Consider the following 18,795-nt stretch of genomic DNA (forward strand, 5'->3'; position numbering starts at 1 on the left):
CCCTCACCCTGAGACAGGTTCAAGTATACTTCAGTCACCCTCAAAAGATGTTCATCATGTACGTACTTGAAGACCTTCAGTAAAAGAAGTTGATATCTATCATTGATATATTTCTTCTTGCTCACTCCCAAAGTCAAAAGGACTACTCCTTGTATAGCATTCTGGAAGACTGTTAAAACTGCTCTTCCCCCTCAGTCTGCTCTTTTCTAGATTATTTTATGGAAACTCACATTTTGTCAACAATATCTTAAAATACATTAAACATGCACACAAGAAATCCCATGCAAATTCCCTATTAAATATGAAAATGCCTTATTCTATGATTTACTGTATTTTTAAATAGATCAAAAATTTCAAAAACAAAACCAAAACATAAATGACCAATAATCATTATTTTTAGTAAAAATAATATATTCTTGACATTTTGATCAACTGGTTCATTGTATCACAACTTGCCTAGTTATATACTAGCACAATTGTAATGAATGTTGGGCAACATTCCACACGCCTCATGATAAAGCACCTTGTACAGTTTGGCCTATTTAGCAACACTATATGGAAAACAGATGAATTTTGAACAAAATATTAGTAAGTCTTCCATAATTTCAAAAGTTACATTTTAAAGGTGACTAGTAATGCCATATAGCAAACAGCATTAAACTGCTTACAGAATTCTGTTTTATCTCCATGTGCCTCTTCTAAAACCACTGTGGGAGCCGAAACCCTCTTCCTTTTCATTAGTCTTAAATCATGCGTAAGGCAAGTCTCAGCAGCTTTATACTTTCCCTGAAAGCTAACCCCCTTTACTTTTTCTACACTCAGAGAAACAGAGAGGCATAGTTTAGAAGAAGCTGCCTTTCATATTATAATTAATTAAGAATATGTGACTATGGAAAACAGTATCTTAAAAAAACCATGAACTGGGATCAGCTCCTATGTTACAGACAGAAAATATAGGTATAAACTACTAATACATTAAACTCAGATACTAATCAAAGCATGCTTTCCTCTAAGCTAAGTAGACCCGAGTGATTCTTGAGCAGCCACCGTGTAGAATGAACTAACGGGTCATATTCCAAAAGTTGGTCAAAGGATTCATTAGCAGAATCATGTAACATTGAGGAAATTAAGGTCTATGATTCAGACTATGTTCTTTAATATTGCAAATTAATTCTCTCATTTATTTTATACAGTTTCTTAATGTACTACTAGCTACCTGCTTTTTATCAGGATGGCAATTTTAAATCAATACAATGACATTGTAAGCCTAATTTGACTCTCTTACGCCTACAGTTTTAATTATGTAATCAATTACTGTTTGGTTGTGTTGTTTGTTTGTTTTTTCCTTTTTTGCAAGGGTACTTGATTCTGTTGCTATAGAGGATGGATGATGTTCAATTAGAAGAAATACTATTCAGTACTGTTTCTGTCCTTGTTATATGCATGGGCATAAAATGTGTAGCATTCAGTCTCTACTCTGAATACAGAATTAACACTTCTTTTTTTAATGCCAATTATTGCTATAATTCCATGCATACCACAAATATTGCTTTAACTTCACAACTGCTTTTAGAGAGACAGGTAATGCTTTTGTCCTTTTACAAAAGAATCTTTTAAATACTCAAAGTAGCCACTAATGCCAATCTTGGCTGACTAGCACATGATTTTACAATGCCTGCTGTTACGCAGCGCTGCATAAATTCAAAGCAAAGCTCCTGCTGGCTTCCATGAAACCTGTGGACACTTAATGCCTTCCTCTTCAAACTTGTACACATGCACTCACAGAAACAAAAATAAAGTAAAAAGCACATACAAAAAGGGCCTGAGGCAGACATCTATAGAAAAATGGATGAACAAGGACCTCCGGACAAAAATAAAAAGGAAGCATACAACAGGGTCAGATTAATTGGGAGGAATACAAAGACACTGTCTGAGTGTAGAGGGGGATGGTTAGGAAAGCCATAGTCCATCTCAAGTTGAATCGGGCAAGGAAGGTGAAGTGCATCAAGAAATATTTCTACAGGTACATCAGCAGCAAAATGAAGACGAGGAAAAAAGCGACAAGGAAACTGGTGACAAAGGACACAGCGCTCTCTTTGGCTTGATCTTTACTGGTAAAACCAGCTTTGAGGAATCCCACATCCCTGAGACCAGTGGGAAGGCTGGAGCAAGGAACACTTACACGTAGTGGAGAAGAATCAGGTTAGGGAACAATTAAAGAAACTGGACATACAGAAGTCCATGGAACCTGGCAGCGTGCACCTGTGATTGTTGAGGGAGCTGGTCAATGTCACAGCAGGGCCACTCAATTATCTTTGGACAGTCATGGCAATCAGGGGAGGCTCCTGAGGACTGGAAGAAAACAAATGCCGGGGAAGATTATGGAGAGGTTCATCTTGAGGTCACTCACGGGGCACAGGGTTGCAGGACAACCAAGGGATCAGGCCCAGCCAGCACGGGTTCATGAAAGGCAGGTCCTGCTTGACCAACCTGATCTCCTTCTATGACCAGGTGACCCGCCTAGGGGATGAGGGAAAGGCTGTCGACGTTGTCTACCCGGACTTTAGCAAAGCCTTCGACACTGTCTCCCACAGTATTCTCCTGGAGAAGCTGGCGACTCGTGGGTCAGACAGGTGCCCTCTTTGCTGGGTAAAAAACTGGCTGGACGGCCGAGCCCAGAGAGTCGTGTTGAATGGAGTGAAATCCAGTTGGCAGCCGGTCACAAGCGGAGTCCCCCAGGGCTCAGTTTTGGGACCAGTCTTGTCTAGTATCTTTATCAATGATCTGGTTGAGGGGATTGAGTGCAACCTCAACAAGTTTGCAGACGACACCAATTTGGGAGGGAGTGTTGATCTGCTGGAGGGTCGGAAGGCTCTGCAGAGGGATCTGGACAGGCTGGATCGATGGGCCCAGGCCAATTGGATGAGGTTCAACAAGGCCAAGTGCCGGGTCCTGCACTTGGGTCACAACAACCCCATGCAATGCTACAGGCTTGGGGACGAGTGGCTGGAAAGCTGCCCCGCAGAAAAGGACCTGGGGGTGTTGGTTGACAGCCGGCTGAAGATGAGCCAGCAGTGTGCCCAGGTGGCCAAGAAGGCCAACGGCATCCTGGCCTGTATCAGAAATGGTGTGGCCAGCAGGAGTAGGGAGGTGATCGTGCCCCTGTACTCGGCACTGGTGAGGCCGCACCTCAAATACTGTGTTCAGTTTTGGGCCCCTCACTGCAAGAAGGACATTGAGGTGCTGGAACGTGTCCAGAGAAGGGCGACGAAGCTGGTGAGGGGTCTGGAGCACAAGTCTTATGAGGAGCGACTGAGGGAACTGGGGTTGTTTAGCCTGGAGAAGAGGAGGCTGAGGGGAGACCTCATCGCTCTCTACAATTACCTGAAAGGAGGTTGCAGAGAGGTGGGTGCTGCTCTCTTCTCCCAAGTGACTAGCAACAGGGCAAGAGGAAATGGCCTCAAGTTGCACCAGGGGAGGTTCAGGCTGGATATTAGGAAAAAATTCTTTACTGAGAGAGTGGTGAAGCAGTGGAACAGGCTGCCCAGGGAGGTGGTGGAGTCACCCTCCCTGGAGGTGTTCAAGGAACGTGTGGACGTGGCATTGTGGGACATGGTTTAATGGGCATGGTGGTGTTGGGTTGATGGTTGGACTTGATGATCTTACAGTTCTTTTCCAACCTTAATGATTCTGTGAAATGTCTTCAAGAAAGAGCATACAGGGAAATACAGGCCAGTCAGCCTCACCTTGATTCCTGTGCAAGTGATGGAGCAAATCTTTGAAACCATTTCCAGGCATATGATGGACAAAAATGGTGACTGAGAGTAGTCAGCATAGATTTACAGGCTTGGTAAGTGGACAGTGAGGTGAACTGAAATCTGCCTGAACTGTCATTCTCAGAGGATTGTGATCAGAGGCATAAAGTCCAGCTGGAGGCCACTTACTAGTGGTGCACCTCAGGGGGTTGACACTGGCACCAGTAGTGTTAAACATCTTCATGAACGACCTGGACAATGGGACTTTTGTATCATCTCCAAACTCGGCAAGTTTGGAGATGATACAAAGCAGGAGGAGTGATGGACACACCACAGGGTTGTGCTACCATTCAGAGGGACCTCGACAGGCTGGAGAAACTGGCCAAGAGGAATCTTGAGTTGCCACGAAGGGAAGAGCAAAATCTTATCCCTGGGGAGGAATAACCCCATGCACAGTACAGTGCTGGTGGTTGACAGCTGCAAAGCAGCTTGGCAGAGAAGAATCTGGGGGCCCTTGCAGACAACAAGTTGAACATGAGGCAACACTGAGTCCTTGTGGCAAAGGCGGCCAACTGTGTCCTGGGCTGCATGAAGGCAAGCGTTGCCAGCAAGCTGAAGGAAGTGATCCCTCCCATCTGCTCAGCACTGATGAGACACACCTGGAGTGCTGGGTCCAGTTCTGGGCTCCTCAGCACAACAGAGACTTGGATATACTGGAATGGGACCAGTGAAGAGTCACAAAAATGATGAAGGGACAAGAGCATACAAGGAGAGGCTGAAAGAGCTGGAACTGCTCAGCCTCAAACGTATTTTTAGCAAAAAACCCCAAACCAATACATGGGGTCCCAATGGCACAAGCTGATGTTCTAAGTCATTATGTACAGGACTGTCCCACATGATTAGAGAGAGGCAAGTGTGTGTGAAGCTAAGAAATCCGGAGATATTATGTGCTCTGTAAAATTAAAAGAATATTTTGAAAGAAAGATGAAGTGATGATTTCACTAGTATCCACTATCATTCCATAGTTTTCATTTACATTTTACTATATTTAACTAGGGTCTTATTTAAAGACAGTTTTAATTATCAACTGTAATTACTCTTCCAAACAAAAATCCATTATATCAGTAATTTATGGTTAGATATTCTAGGGCTACAACTCTTTCCTTTTCCATTTTATGAAGATATGAAATAGTAAAGCAGCAAATAAACTGCAAAGCCATTGACAGAGGAACTGTGCATTTATACTGTATCCTGAAAAGCATTTAGTGAAGCTGCATTAAAAGCACATTGTAATGAAGACTTTAAGCAATTCTCCAAAAGAAAAATCAGAAGTAAATCTGTAACAAAATGTTACCTTGCCTGTAAATTGAACTTTTAAGAACACATATGGTATATATTCTAATTCTCATAGACAACTTCAATATCTAAAAGCATTAAGGAAGTGGTGCTTAATTTGCTGTAACATCATTCCGTTTTGCAAATCACTGTCAGTAAGCAAGAATTCTGCATGAAGAATGGAGGTTAACAGGAGCATTAAAGCTACCTATTTGGAGACACAGATTAAGTAATAATCAAATGGTCTTCCAGACAAGTAGGTATGCCACATATGCCACAAAAATCACATTCTGCTTTCAAGTATGCAAAAGGATTAACTGAGCTGTAAAGAAAGCAATAGGAAAAGGACAGAATTAACACTGAGAATAAGGAAGTAAAAGCAGCATCAACCCAGATAAGCTGTCATTGCACTTCCTTTTTTTTTTACTGTATCAAGAATTCAAACAGGTCATTTTAATTTATAATCATGTTATTTTTGGGTTTTTTAAAGCCTGGATTTTGTGCACGATTTGAAACAAGAAGATTTCCAGGAATATTACTTATTTACTTGTTGAGGTACGATATATTCTGATTTCTGCAATTAAGCATTTTTCCTTTTCCAGTATTATGTTTCCAGGAATGAGATAATTCACCAATATTAAGAGTAATAATTCTCTAGTTGACAGTAATACAGAGTTCTCCTCATGCAGTTGATATTTGCTGCTTCTGTTCCCAAACACACCTGAGGTTTTCTGATTATATGTCATCCTCAATTTTGCCAACCACTTAAGCGCAGTCAACGCCCTGCTACCTTTTAGCTCTGTAAGAATACTCCTAAACTCCTTTCTCCTTAGCGCTATCATTCTATGATAGTATGAGAGGGAAGAGAGAAACTGCATGAACCATTTGTCATTTTCCAGTTCTGTCTGACACATATGCATCTTAAAATCTAATCTGTAATAGGGGATGACATATGCAGCAAAAGCAGGTATACACTTCAAAGCTGTATGGCACTCTTCCGACATATACTGCATCTCGACTGATTCTTTCGCTCCTGTCTTTCAGGGGAGAGATTTATGTTTTCACAAGTCCACATCTCCAAACTAGGTATGTACATATCTAGGAGACAAAAATGCAGATCCACTGATTATTCTATCCAGCCGTTATTTCCTTTGTTACCAGCAGCACCAGCTGTCACATGGAATAAAAAATAATCCTCTATTTACCCAAAGCACTGTTTTGCAGCATGTTTAACCATTCACAATTTGAAATACGTTACAATCTGTGCTTACCAGCATAACAAGGAAAGAAATGACATCTTAAAAAGGATGAACAGATGTCGAGATGCAAGTTTAATTATTTTCATGAGTTCTACATGGCATCAACCTCTTTTCTTTTACCTGGGTGAAGTATTAGTAATCTGATGCGTTAGTGAAAGTCAACAGTACATTACAAAAAGCCAAATACGCTGGATAGCCATTTTAGTACCTTGAACAACAGTGGACTGCAAAATGCATTTAGCTTTTCTAGTTGCACAATATTCTCAGCTATTTTTTTCTATTTAATGATATTAGCCATTTTCTACCATATTTGGGAAAAATAGTACAGCTTTTTTTTTTAACCCATATAAAAGCTCTATTACAACATATATAAACGTATGGCTGAAGAGATCAGACATACTGCATAAACAAAGTAGACTTCTTGGAAAGAGGAGCTTATCTGAAGAATTCTCTGTGTCACATCAGACACACTCGCGTTTGGAATAAAGTATATGTTGGGTACCATACCTGCCCAGAGCATCCACTGGATACAGAATGGCTGCATGGAGGAAGGCTTATGAAGACAAGCCTTGACATTAATAAGCTCAGTTCTTAGCACTTTAAACCTTCCTGTTATCTAGCTGAACACAGCTCCAGGCAAACTCCATTTTCCCCTATAGATTGATTACCAACTGAGCTAGTCCATCTTGACATTTGCAATGTCTCTAATTTGCAGGCCTGCTAGAAAAAAAACAGCTCTCCAGCCACAGGAATGTTTCAGCCCTTCATTTGCTTCCACACAGAGCTGTTGCCATGTAGTTTGACATTTCAGTGACACAACTGTTTGCTATGCAGTGCTGAATGGCAACAAGAGTCTCGGAAAATGCTCAAAATCATACTGCATCCGTGCTCTTCCTTGTTCTCCTTCTTCCTAAATACATTGCCTGCATAGACTGTTAGTCTAAAAGAGCTTCCTATTTAGAGGCATATGCATCAGACACACCACAGCTGAATGCATGTTACAAGAAGCTCCAACACATGTACTTTGCACCCTAGTTCATCATCAGTCTCTTCCAATGGTGTGTACACTTAAAGAATCTGAATACCTGAAAACTAGGTTAACTTATTAATTACCCTAACTGAAATACAACTTGTTACAAACTTCTAATAAGGTTACTTATGTAAGTCTGTCAGTGTTCAGACAGAAGAACGCTTTGCATAACTATGTTACGACTGTTCTGTAGGATCAGGCCTTTCCTGGCATAACAGCTCTGGCCCAGACCATCCAAAAGAGATCTTCAGAGAGATATGATGGGATTTTCCTCCCTTAACTTTAGATGTCTACAACATAGATATCTACATTTCAGCTGATCAACTTAAGTTTCCTTCCTCATAGCCAGAAGAGAGAAGCAGACAACTCTAGGGCCAATGATAATTATGTACATCCAAAATAGATTGAACAAGAAACGCCTCTTTCCCACCCTTGGCGATAAAGGAAAACTAAAGCAAGCAAATCAGATGGAAACATCATAGAAAACTGAAGTTAAGTGAGACAAATCCCACCACATGTCTAACTCCTTTGGCTCATTTGAGTCAAAGCTATTATGTCATAATGAGCCCGATTTTCAAGAATTTATGTAACATTCAACACAGCCTTGCACAACTATCTATCTTCAAGTTGGCAAATTTTTTAGTTAACCTTAGCTGCTTGGTTGATTTCTATAAGAAGTAGACAGCAGTGTCTACCAAATACTTCTAAACTAAATAGGATGAAACCCACCCTGTATCCTGTGTCAAAGTCTGACTGCACCATTCACTTCAGGAGAAAAGTTAGCACTCACATTTGGATTTGGACTTAATGCTTACATACAACATTAAGAATTACATATAACTTGGTGTTTTGATTTTAAAAAACACAACACTATTCAGTGTACTGTTATTGTGACAGAAATATTTTAAAGTTTTAAAAATGGAAAAATGGTGTACAGAAAGTAATGTGATATAAAAATGTAATGCTATACAAGCTATGTATCAGCAATTACTGAATAGCAGGGCTTTCCAAAACCTCACAGTATCTCTTTCTTTTTCTGTTTTCAAATCTATTTTCTGGTTTTTAATTTTCTTTTTCAGAGTTCTTGTAATTAACACCTGGGGGGTTAGCAATGGGCACTGAACCAATATGTGCTTTCCATTTCTGATCCTCTGTCTTTGAAACAGTTATCATAAAGGAAGATCTGCTCTCATGGTGAGGAGCTCAACATTTGAAAATAATCCATCTTCCACAATATCATTCTGAAATCTTAGTATCTTAAAATTGTATCTGCTCTGCAGCAGGAATCCAATTGGCGATCAGAAGATTTCTATTCCATAGGAAGATAAGGTTCAGTTACTGTATTCTTATAAATCATATTTATGAAGCATGAAAGGTTCCTATTACAGATAAAAAATGAAAAGAACATATTCAACATCAGTAAAAATTAAGGGACCCAATAGAATTTATATTAATACACTTTTGCCTAGAAGTCAGCGTCCTGGTGTCAGTGAAGCACTGAAGTATGACCTTCACTTTAAGCACATGATGAAGTACTTAAATGAATTAAAGCAAACTACTAACGTGCTTGAGAGTTCACAACCATAAAATTCATCTTAACTGGGTGAAAAATCAGGATAACTATACTGTTTTATATGCTCCTTAGTTACTTTTATTTTCTATATTAACATGTAGGAATATTGGTCCAAAATATTAAAAAACATTCTATTTTCATATATTTCACATTAATTTGTCATATTCTAAGATCAATGGATTTAGCCAATTAGGGAACAATATAAAAATATGCAGAGTAGTCTCTGTACTTTTCTGGTGTAGTTCATTAGATACACTCTCCTACAGTCAACCTATTTTTATCAATTTGTAAAGCCAGGGGTATAGATAGCTCTTTAAAACTGTGGGTCATAGACAGATAAGCTTGTTCCAAGAGAACACACAAACTCACTAAAATCAGTCAGAATTTTAAAGTAAAAATTTTTCAATATTTATCAAAGGACATACCCACAAACCTACATAACCTGAGCTGAGCACACTTCCTATTGAAGAAATCATTGAATATAAAGTTGCATATTCTGGAATGCAAACATTTTACAAACTATTTGTAGCTTAGCTCAAGTCTTAACGACGAAGTTAAAAATGTTGAGATATCTAGATGATTCATTTAGAAAAATTAAAAGGAATTTTGTTTTCAGTCCAAGTCAGTGTTGGAAAACTTCTTCAACTTTTTAAAAAAATTATAATTATACAAAAATAAAAGAAAAAATTTGCTTGGATGAATAAGCTATTTTTTCAATTTCTGTTTTTCACCAAATGCTTATAAGTTAATTTCAAGTTAATGTGAATACATGCCTCAGATAATTTCTTTATTTCTCCTATCTGCCCACAACAACAGCAAAAAAGAAACAAAACAACAAAACAAAATGAAAACGGGTATTTGCACACCTCTAATCATAAATAAAATTCAGAGTCCCTAATTTGATTGTCTTAAGTGGAAGACATGAAACACCTTTGCAATAAGCAGCAGTTTTGCTTAAGTAACAAAATAGGATTAGGATACTTGTCAGCTAATGAAGTTTAAGTATAAAAAGTATTAGCCTTCTGCAAATTCTAATTTAAATATTTCTAAAGAATTTTTTTTAAATTTGATCTATTTCATTTGATATATTTCAAACTGATATCATATTGTTAATTTTGATTATAAAACAAGAAAAAAAAAATCCTTTTTAGAATCATGCCTACCAAAAGTAATGCTACACAAAGTCAGAAACATTCAGAAGCAGGTCTGTAAATCAGGCTGCCAGAAATACTAGAGTTTAGTGTCCTATTGTGATAAGTAGAAGGGTTTTTGTTAAGTAGTATTTCCAGAAAGAATTATCACATACTGAGCGTTATACGTTCATTTGTAAATGAACACAATACATCAATTTGGACTAAATTCAGGAATGCATAAACTTTAAAAACATTGACTTCATAGCAAGCTAAGCAAACCAGAACTTCAGTTACTTTCCCTACATGAACTTCAGCTTTTCAAAATCTTACAGTCCTACAAAGTGTCAGCTACAGATAGATGCACAGCTCCTGTGGCTTCAAATTCAGCTGCCTTGAACCTTTTGCTATTCCTAGAAAAAGTCCAACACCGCACTAGGGGGTGAACATTTCAAGACTACATTGTCATTGTAAAATTAGTCATTGGAGTCTCTATCTAAGTGCCTGAAACTCCCTTATTCTTCAGATGGTCGCTTAAATGCAAAGTGTTTTAAAAGGACTCAAAAGAAAGCCCCATAAGCTTTGCCAGTCCACAGTTTGTGGTTGGTTGATCAAGACGCATTAATCTTCCACGAAGCACTTATAATGCTGGATGAGGAAAATAGAAATAAACAGTTTACTGTATCAGTTAAAAAAAAAAAAAAAGAAAAGAAAAAAGAGGGTCTACCACATTTCAGTAACAGAAGGCAGACTGACAACTTAGTGGGAGGAAGCAGAAGCAGAGCAGGAAACTCTCCTTAGGTAAACTATCTAAATTCTTGAATATCCAAGAATTAGATTATTTTTCTGGGTGAACAGAAAGAGCTGTTTAAAAAAAAAAGGGTGAAAGGGAATCTTAAGTGTTTTGTCAGAAAAATCTTTCTATGTTTCCAGTTGCACAATAATAAACATACATTTCCTCACTTGTAAAGGTGGGAGGCATTTCAAGTCTCTTGGTAGTAGAAAGTCTGAAAATCGGCATTGTAGACTGATAATGGCTAAGATTTGCAGCAAGCACAAATGCAAGCTAATTAAAATGAGACAGATGAAGGACTGCAGGTAGCAAAGACTTAACCTGAAAAAGGATTTGGTCCTGAAGCTGAAGACATCAAATGCATTTTACTGTCCCAAATTTCAGCCCACATATACTAAGTATGAAGAAACAGAATAAATTTACAAGATCAAAAACATCTTCAGTTTTTCTTTTCAATAAAGAAGTACAAGTCTCTGTCCCCCTGGAAATTGTCTCCCACTCCACAGGCACCTTCCCTTCAGTGCTCGATACAACTTTCTTCAGTTGCTCCAGAAAGCACAATTGAAGGTTTCCATTTCTTGACAGGGCGCGGGGGAGGGGAGGGAATCAAGATGACTGATAGCTTTCCCAGAGGTAAAAAAAAAGGAAAACTGCTCTACACATCAACTAGGGGTATCAAGCCACCCTAATGAGACTGGCATTTAAGCAATTTATTATCCCAGCTGTGGTATAAGAATTGTTCAGGGATTAAATTACCAAGTTCTCTATATTTATATATGAATCAAATCTTCTACTATCTTCCCGTAAATATACAAATTTCATGGCCAGTAATAAAATAATTTGCCATTAGAAAAATGAAAATCACTTGTGTAGTTAAAGAGAATCTTTTATGGTTAAAATCACAGGATACTAATTTACTTCCATTTTCTCAACAGCAAGTTACACGGTTTTGTAATCTTTCTTATTATGATCTTAAAACCGAATATATGATTCTTTCCAACATAAAGCAAAGCCAAAGAGGAGTCGAACTTCTTTTACAAATTCTTAGAAATAAATTTTATGTACCAAATATGAAAGCAATGCTTAAAATAATTACAGTATGGCAAGGTTAAGTAGTACCGTAGTAACTAACTCAAAGTGCAATGCTCAATGTAAGCTTTTCATCAGTGTGGAGCACTGGAGAGTTCTGTGTTGCTACTGGCTAAAACTCTGCTGAAAGGAGGGATGATTAATTCTGTTAAACAGGTGAGATTTAATAATGTTAAAAATGAGCATCTTGTTTACATTTAAAAAACAGAACTTTTTTTAATTACACACTTCCCTATACTTACATTTCTTTAAAGTTTGTTTGCTTTTGGCTGCCATCAATAACTCTGGTATGCTACTAGTGACTTAAAATAAGACACAGCTCATTGTCTAATTCTTTCAAAACTGGCCTTTCTGAAGCCTTTTCAGAATATAATTCAAACATATTATAAATTTGGGTTGGAAATTACATGTTCCCTCTTCAGCAGTCAGAACTTACTCCCATATCATATCCTAGAAAGAAAAAGAATAAAGCAAAGACTGCTTGAGCAACACTTAAAAGATTTGTTAAACTGGACCACCACTAGATATACCTATGATGAGTGTTTTCTATATATATCGATAACTTTATTTTCCACCAAATAAATGCTTTCTTTCTATTGACCTTTCTAGGACAGTGTACAATCAAGTCATAATCCCAAGTGAGACTGAACAGTTTGCATTAAATACATACCACCACACACAAATACATGAAAAATCTATGAAACCCCAATTTATTTCATACTTCTCTTATCCAAATGTTAAAGAAACATCCACTTACTGTCTCTCCCTCTTTTTTTTAAACTCTATAGTTTACTGGAAAAAATTTAACCTAAAAATAAATATTACCAAAAATATTATCTCCATTCTATTCTGTTCTTCATCTCCTACTCATTGCAACAAACTAAATACAGTTTTAAGTGTTGGATAACTTTTATATCATGCAAATTAATATTATAATGTGAAACACGAAATCTAATTCTGAAAGAAAATAATGCATCTTTCTTTCCAGTTTTACATCAGCTAGAGATAGACATAATTCTTTGTGGGTCCAGCTGGATACCTAAGTTTTATTGCCTGCATGACCCACAATTTACACATCGAAATAATTGTTTTAACTAATTATTTCAAGTATTTTCCAAATTATACAGCATGATCTTAAAACCTATACAGTCTATTTATTATACAGTCTGATAATTTTACTTTTGTTCCTAAGGAAATTTCCTTTTGCTTTAAATATCTTTTTTTTGAATCTGCCGTTAAAGTTAGGTGCTAGGATTTTCTGGGTTCTTAAACTTGCATATTCTACAGAATGATCTATTTATTACATTTTATGAAACAAACAGATAAGACAAAACACTCCCGAATACTGCTCTTCGGCCCTTCTCCAAAAGAAAAGATGACAGTACCTGGTGAGCTTGCAACAGCTGCTCAGCAAACTGACGTACTTCTGATAGTAGAAGAGATATTAAAGAATTTCTTAGTATGTTGTTCCTTCCTAGCAAAACCAGCGTGTTTGATACAGCATGCAGTGTCTGAAACTAAAGAGAAATAATAGTAAATTTAATCTTTCAAAATACATCTCCGTCTTTTTTACCCCAAACAATTACCTTAAATAGAAATGGGATTTACATATTAAAATTTTAAAGAAAAAAGTAAAATTCAAAATTTTAGAGCGTTTAAAACTCTATTAATTGCATACCTATGAGATATATGAGAAACCCACATCCATTACCTAGAAACTTTGCTTTCTCACAAGGTTAGCACTACAGGAAACTGTGATATGAACAAATTCCTCCAAGAGTGTGAATTCCCCAGGAGGCAGCTTTTCAGCATTAGCTGTCATCATGCCCATCTGCTGTCATAGAAAGTGGGTGACTACCCTGCACATACAGTAATTCTGTTTGTCACAGGTAGACAAATGAATTAATGAATTCTTTGACATTCAAATGCATGAGCAAGCTAAGAGCTATACCGGAGTTTTCTGTCAACAGAGTTATCAAGAAGAAACTTGATTAAATGCCAACTGATAGAAGATACACTATATTTTCAGATTCAAACAATTCACTTTCATATTGTTGTTTAACAAGCTGTAACCAAGGCATTTCTCTTGAACTACAGAAGTGATGTGAACTTATATCAGAATTATATTAGTAATTTTTTTTTTTTGCCATAGTCTTTTCTATTAAAAAGAATAAAAACTGTTTTCTTTGTTCCCCAAAATGGAAATGTATAGCCATTATGTAGCAAAACATACTGCTTTACAAAGTAAACATGATGTTATTTCATAAAACACTACTAGAAGTTATCATTTCTATTAATAAATGTATAGGAGTTCTTTCAAAGAAAAAAGTAATACACATTAAATATAATTACTATGACTTTACATTTTTATATAAATGTATACCCCTACAACATTAATATTCAGTATCTCTTTGTAGATGAGTATTTTTGACTGGCAAAAGGATACTCTGACCCAAATTTGTATGTGTAAGAATAACTACCATGTCTTAACCACTCAAAAGCAGACCACCACATCCTATTAACAATCTAGTTTATTCCTCTAGCCAGCTCACGTGTATACACACACACATACATGAGAATAAAAATACTTGTCCACCGTTTACAAGCTTGCATAGGATGAACACTCCTGGAAACCATTTCCAAATACATGAAAGGCAGGAAGGCAATCTGGTAGTAGTCAGCATGAATTTATTAAGGGGAAACCATACCTTAACAACCTGATCGCCTTCTACAATGAGGTGACTAGCTAAGTGGATGAAGGGAGAGCAGTGAGTATCATTTATCTTGACTTTACCGTGGTTTTCAACACTGCCTCCTGTAAAATTGTTACTGACAAAACTTTGGGCTAGGTAAGCAGACTGCGAGGTGGACTGAAAAACCATTAATTACTGTAAAAACCGTTAATTAGGTAGCTTCCCATTTACAGTTACTGCTTGTCTGCCTGATCAGATGGTCAAACTGCCCTGCCAATTGATGCAACGCCTGTTTCCCAGCCTCTTACAGCTGAGGAGATTGATCAGCTTGGCTATCATCTGCTCAATATGAGAAAATCTCCTATTCACAGTCGTAACAATCAAACTTTAATAAATCTTTGCTGTTAAACATCTCACTTTAGCACGTAATTCCAAAACAAATATAAAAAGAAAGCTATAAAAGACAGACAAGTCTTACGTTCAGAATCAAATCTGCAGTCAGACAGATAAAAATTCCTCATATTAAAGAAAATACATAAATTTTACACATATAGCTTTGAAAATCTGCGAGATTAAAATAATTTATAAATGTATACACCAAAAATTCTATAAAGATAAAATGTGAATGAAGGTGAGATAAAAATAGGCTTCTGAACAATGAAAATTATATGAAAGGATAATGTAATCCATGCATCTACATGTGCTTTGAGAATATATGAATTAAAATCAGACTTCCATATACTGGAAATGTACACGCTTCCAAACAAAACAATGACTCCTCTTCCTAAAAATAATCTAGACATTTATGGTTTTGAAAGATCTTCCACAGTATCTACTAAAACTGTATGACAGAAACAAAGTTTGCAACACCTGGATAGTTCTACCTTGACAGCACACATGTTCCGAAAGGGTAAGACTGCTTCAATTCATTATTCAGAGTTTTAAACAATGCTAAAAAATAGCACATTTTTCATTAAAGACCCCAATAATTTTTACTTCTTTTTATAAATTAAGTATTTATATATATTTTATAATTCTATATTTTCAGAGCATAACATTGAGTGTATTTGCTAATTTGCCTTTGGCAAACAAGAAAACTAGACAATCCAGAGTAATGTTTCTTTTCAAAATTCAGGGAGTAAGGAGACCCTTGAATTCCTGTTTGCTGAGTTACAGCACTTGCATGGATGTGAGAGATTCCTGTTTAAATTTTTGCTGTCTGAAGTCAGAACACTGAACTCTCCCTTTAATCTAAGTGAATCAATATTCATGCAAACACTGTAGTCAGCAGCCTGCTGATATTCTAGGGTTATGACCCCTCTTTCTTCCCCTTCACCTCACGCTTCTCTTCAGTCCCCAATAACACATTTGAGAAATCTGTTTCACTTCAACATGAAACAAAATTGAATAGAAAATCTTTTGCCTGTTTCACACAGGAGAGTGGCTCTGCTACCCCACCTCTTCCCCAGCCTTTTGTGCCTCTTCCCTGAGGAAAAGAAAAATGGATTGGTTGGTCCTGGGATCCACTACACTGGGCAGCTTGCAAAATACCAAGCAGCTTTCCACAATCTTTTCTGACCAGCAGTTGCAATGTGATGGCTTGAGTACAGAAGAGTTAAAAAAATAAAAAACACCTAAATAATATATGACATTCTTAACCTAACCAGAATTAAAATAAGCATCAGTTATAACTCAAATTTAAATTTATACAGTAAGACTCTTCATTCTTTGGAAATCCACTTTGATGGGGTTTTAGTACATGATTTCCTAATTGTCTTGACTAGTATGATTTACCCATTACATTCTGGAAGTCTCAGGTGTTCTATAAACAACACCTGCAGCTATCACTAGGAGCAAAGAAAAGAAAAAAAAGGCAAAACAGACACTGCTCTGCTCTTTGTAACTTCACTTCTCCATTCATGAATCACCTCTTTCAGCCTTCAAAGAGCACCAACTTTTTTTTTCGGGTAGCACGACAGTAGAAATTAGTACATAATGATTCTGCCCTTTGAACAGATTACATTAAATAAAGGTTGAGTGGATTTCAGACAACAATTAAAAATGTCTCTGTACAGATTAAATAAATTTTGCCTAATCCTTTTCATGAATACTTCTACCCTTCATTGAGTTCTACGATATGAGAAGAGTGAACAAATCTTACATTAAGATGAAAAAAAACAGTTGTATATAACATGCTTAATGTCTTTACAAACTAATGAAATGTCTTTAGGCATTGGTCAATATTCCATACTTCTCACACAGGCAAAACTCACTGATTCAACAATGCAGAGATAGAAATTAAAGAGTGCATTAGGTGCAACAAAGTATTTTTTCAATGCTACCTCTCCCAAAGAGCACATTAAATGTATATATTTACACACAAACATGATTATGATTGTTTTTTAAGCTTTCTTCTATTTGCTTACAAGATTTTAGAGAGCTAGTGAAACAAATGAAAATAATTTTTTTGTAGTTATTAATGCTAGCAGCTGAGATTTAACTAAAATAGGATCTTTCACAAAATTTCCGTATCCTTTCTGGTTTGGCAAGAGTTACCATTTTCTAGTTGGAATTTTGTAGGACTAGATGGCAGGAGATCTTCAAATTTAAAGCCTGAGCCTCTACTAAGGGAAGTAAATAGGGATTTTGTAATGGTAGTACTTAGGGTACTTGGGATATGGATATTGATGCCCCTGAAAAATCCCACCTGCTAACTGATTTATGAAAGAGTGTGGAGTTAATATTGTACTTTGGTGGATCTCAGTATATTTGAAGAAAATAAGGAGACAACAAAGAATTAAGGTTAACATAACCCTCACAGACTGTATGCATTAAATGCATACAGAACAAATTTACAGCATATAAGCAATAAATCTGTAAACAGCAAATGGAAGTAAGGCTTTGTGTTTCATAGGTATGCTCATGTATTGCTAATTAAATTCTGGAAACATTTAAATTGATAATAGTGCAAATAGTATGCAGTTTCATTAAAAATAAAAGCATATCTTCAGGTCTCAAATCTATCAAACGTTAAAAAAGGAACAGAATTCTTTTAATCCCTTGGGCTTTCTTAATGGTATAGATGAAATAAAACCTATGCTCTTCAGGGATTCTCAGTTAAAAGCAGTCAGAGAATTAGATTGTAAAAAACCATATGATCAGAAACAAGAAAATAATGGTGCCTAGTTCACTGTTCAGGAGGTGCATCATCGCCTCCCCCACCTCAGTTTCTGTTCTCTTTACGTGTTCCTCAGGATGCAGAGTAAGAGCAAGCAATGCTGTGCCAGTAGCTGGGAAGGATGTATGGATTGTCGACCCGGCTGTTGCCAAAATGAACATATAACGTCAATGTTCTGCTTGCCTCAAGCACACTAATTTGCCTTCTCCTCCACCCAGCCACCAATTTTAAGTGGAAAGTATTTTTGACCTTCCACGTCTCTTTTCAAGGGATTTCAAACTGGCTATCAGTATCAAAAGTTACTAGCAGAGGAAAAGACTGATGAGCAAAACAAACAGCATACTCCTATGACCCTTGTTTCCCCAGGAAACCAGGATAAAAATCTTTACTTACTAATTATTTGTTTAGAATTCATTTATCAGAATGTGTTAGACTTTTCGCTAGTAACAGTTATCCAAAACTTCTGAGTTTAATTCCTTCATGAGTTGCGCTATTCACTACACATTGCAACTACAAAAACTGCACCTTAGTTTGTTTTATTAGCTTACAACTTTCACACCAAGTAACAGCTCTCTTCCAAAAGCAACTGGCATTATTTGGCAATACAGGAGTAAGGCTAATAATTATACACGTATCCTCAAACTGTGAGGTGTTACAAACAAAACAGTATTTTTGCCTTTGAATTCACATCACCCCTGCCCTTTGTCCATTTAGCCCAACCTGACTTCTGCTCCTAACTCAGTGTCAATTGAAAAGTTTCACTTTCATACAGAGAGTATTAGCATCCCTTTTCTTATCTTACTGTCACGTTGCTCCCTTGTTAATTTGATAGTTGTCATTTATCTCTCCTCCCGCTTCCGCTGCACTATTTCTCCTACCTTCAGGTCTTGGGATTTGATACATATTCTTCCAATTCTTTACTCTGTAAGCCTCATCTCAAGCCCTTGCTCTGCCCTTACC

General features: G+C 36.9%; 1 protein-coding gene across 1 annotated transcript in view; it reads right to left on the bottom strand.

Moving 5' to 3' along the window:
• Nucleotides 1–18,795, bottom strand: part of MEI4 (meiotic double-stranded break formation protein 4) — a 68,679-nt gene that overhangs the window by 27,164 nt on the left and 22,720 nt on the right. Inside the window, exon 4 of the mRNA XM_009814473.2 lies at nucleotides 13,350–13,481. Within this exon, the coding sequence (XP_009812775.2) occupies nucleotides 13,350–13,481 (132 nt within the window). The remainder of the gene's footprint in view (nucleotides 1–13,349; nucleotides 13,482–18,795) is intronic.

The sequence above is a fragment of the Gavia stellata genome, chromosome 2, assembly GCF_030936135.1.
Source record: "Gavia stellata isolate bGavSte3 chromosome 2, bGavSte3.hap2, whole genome shotgun sequence".
NCBI lineage: Eukaryota > Metazoa > Chordata > Aves > Gaviiformes > Gaviidae > Gavia > Gavia stellata.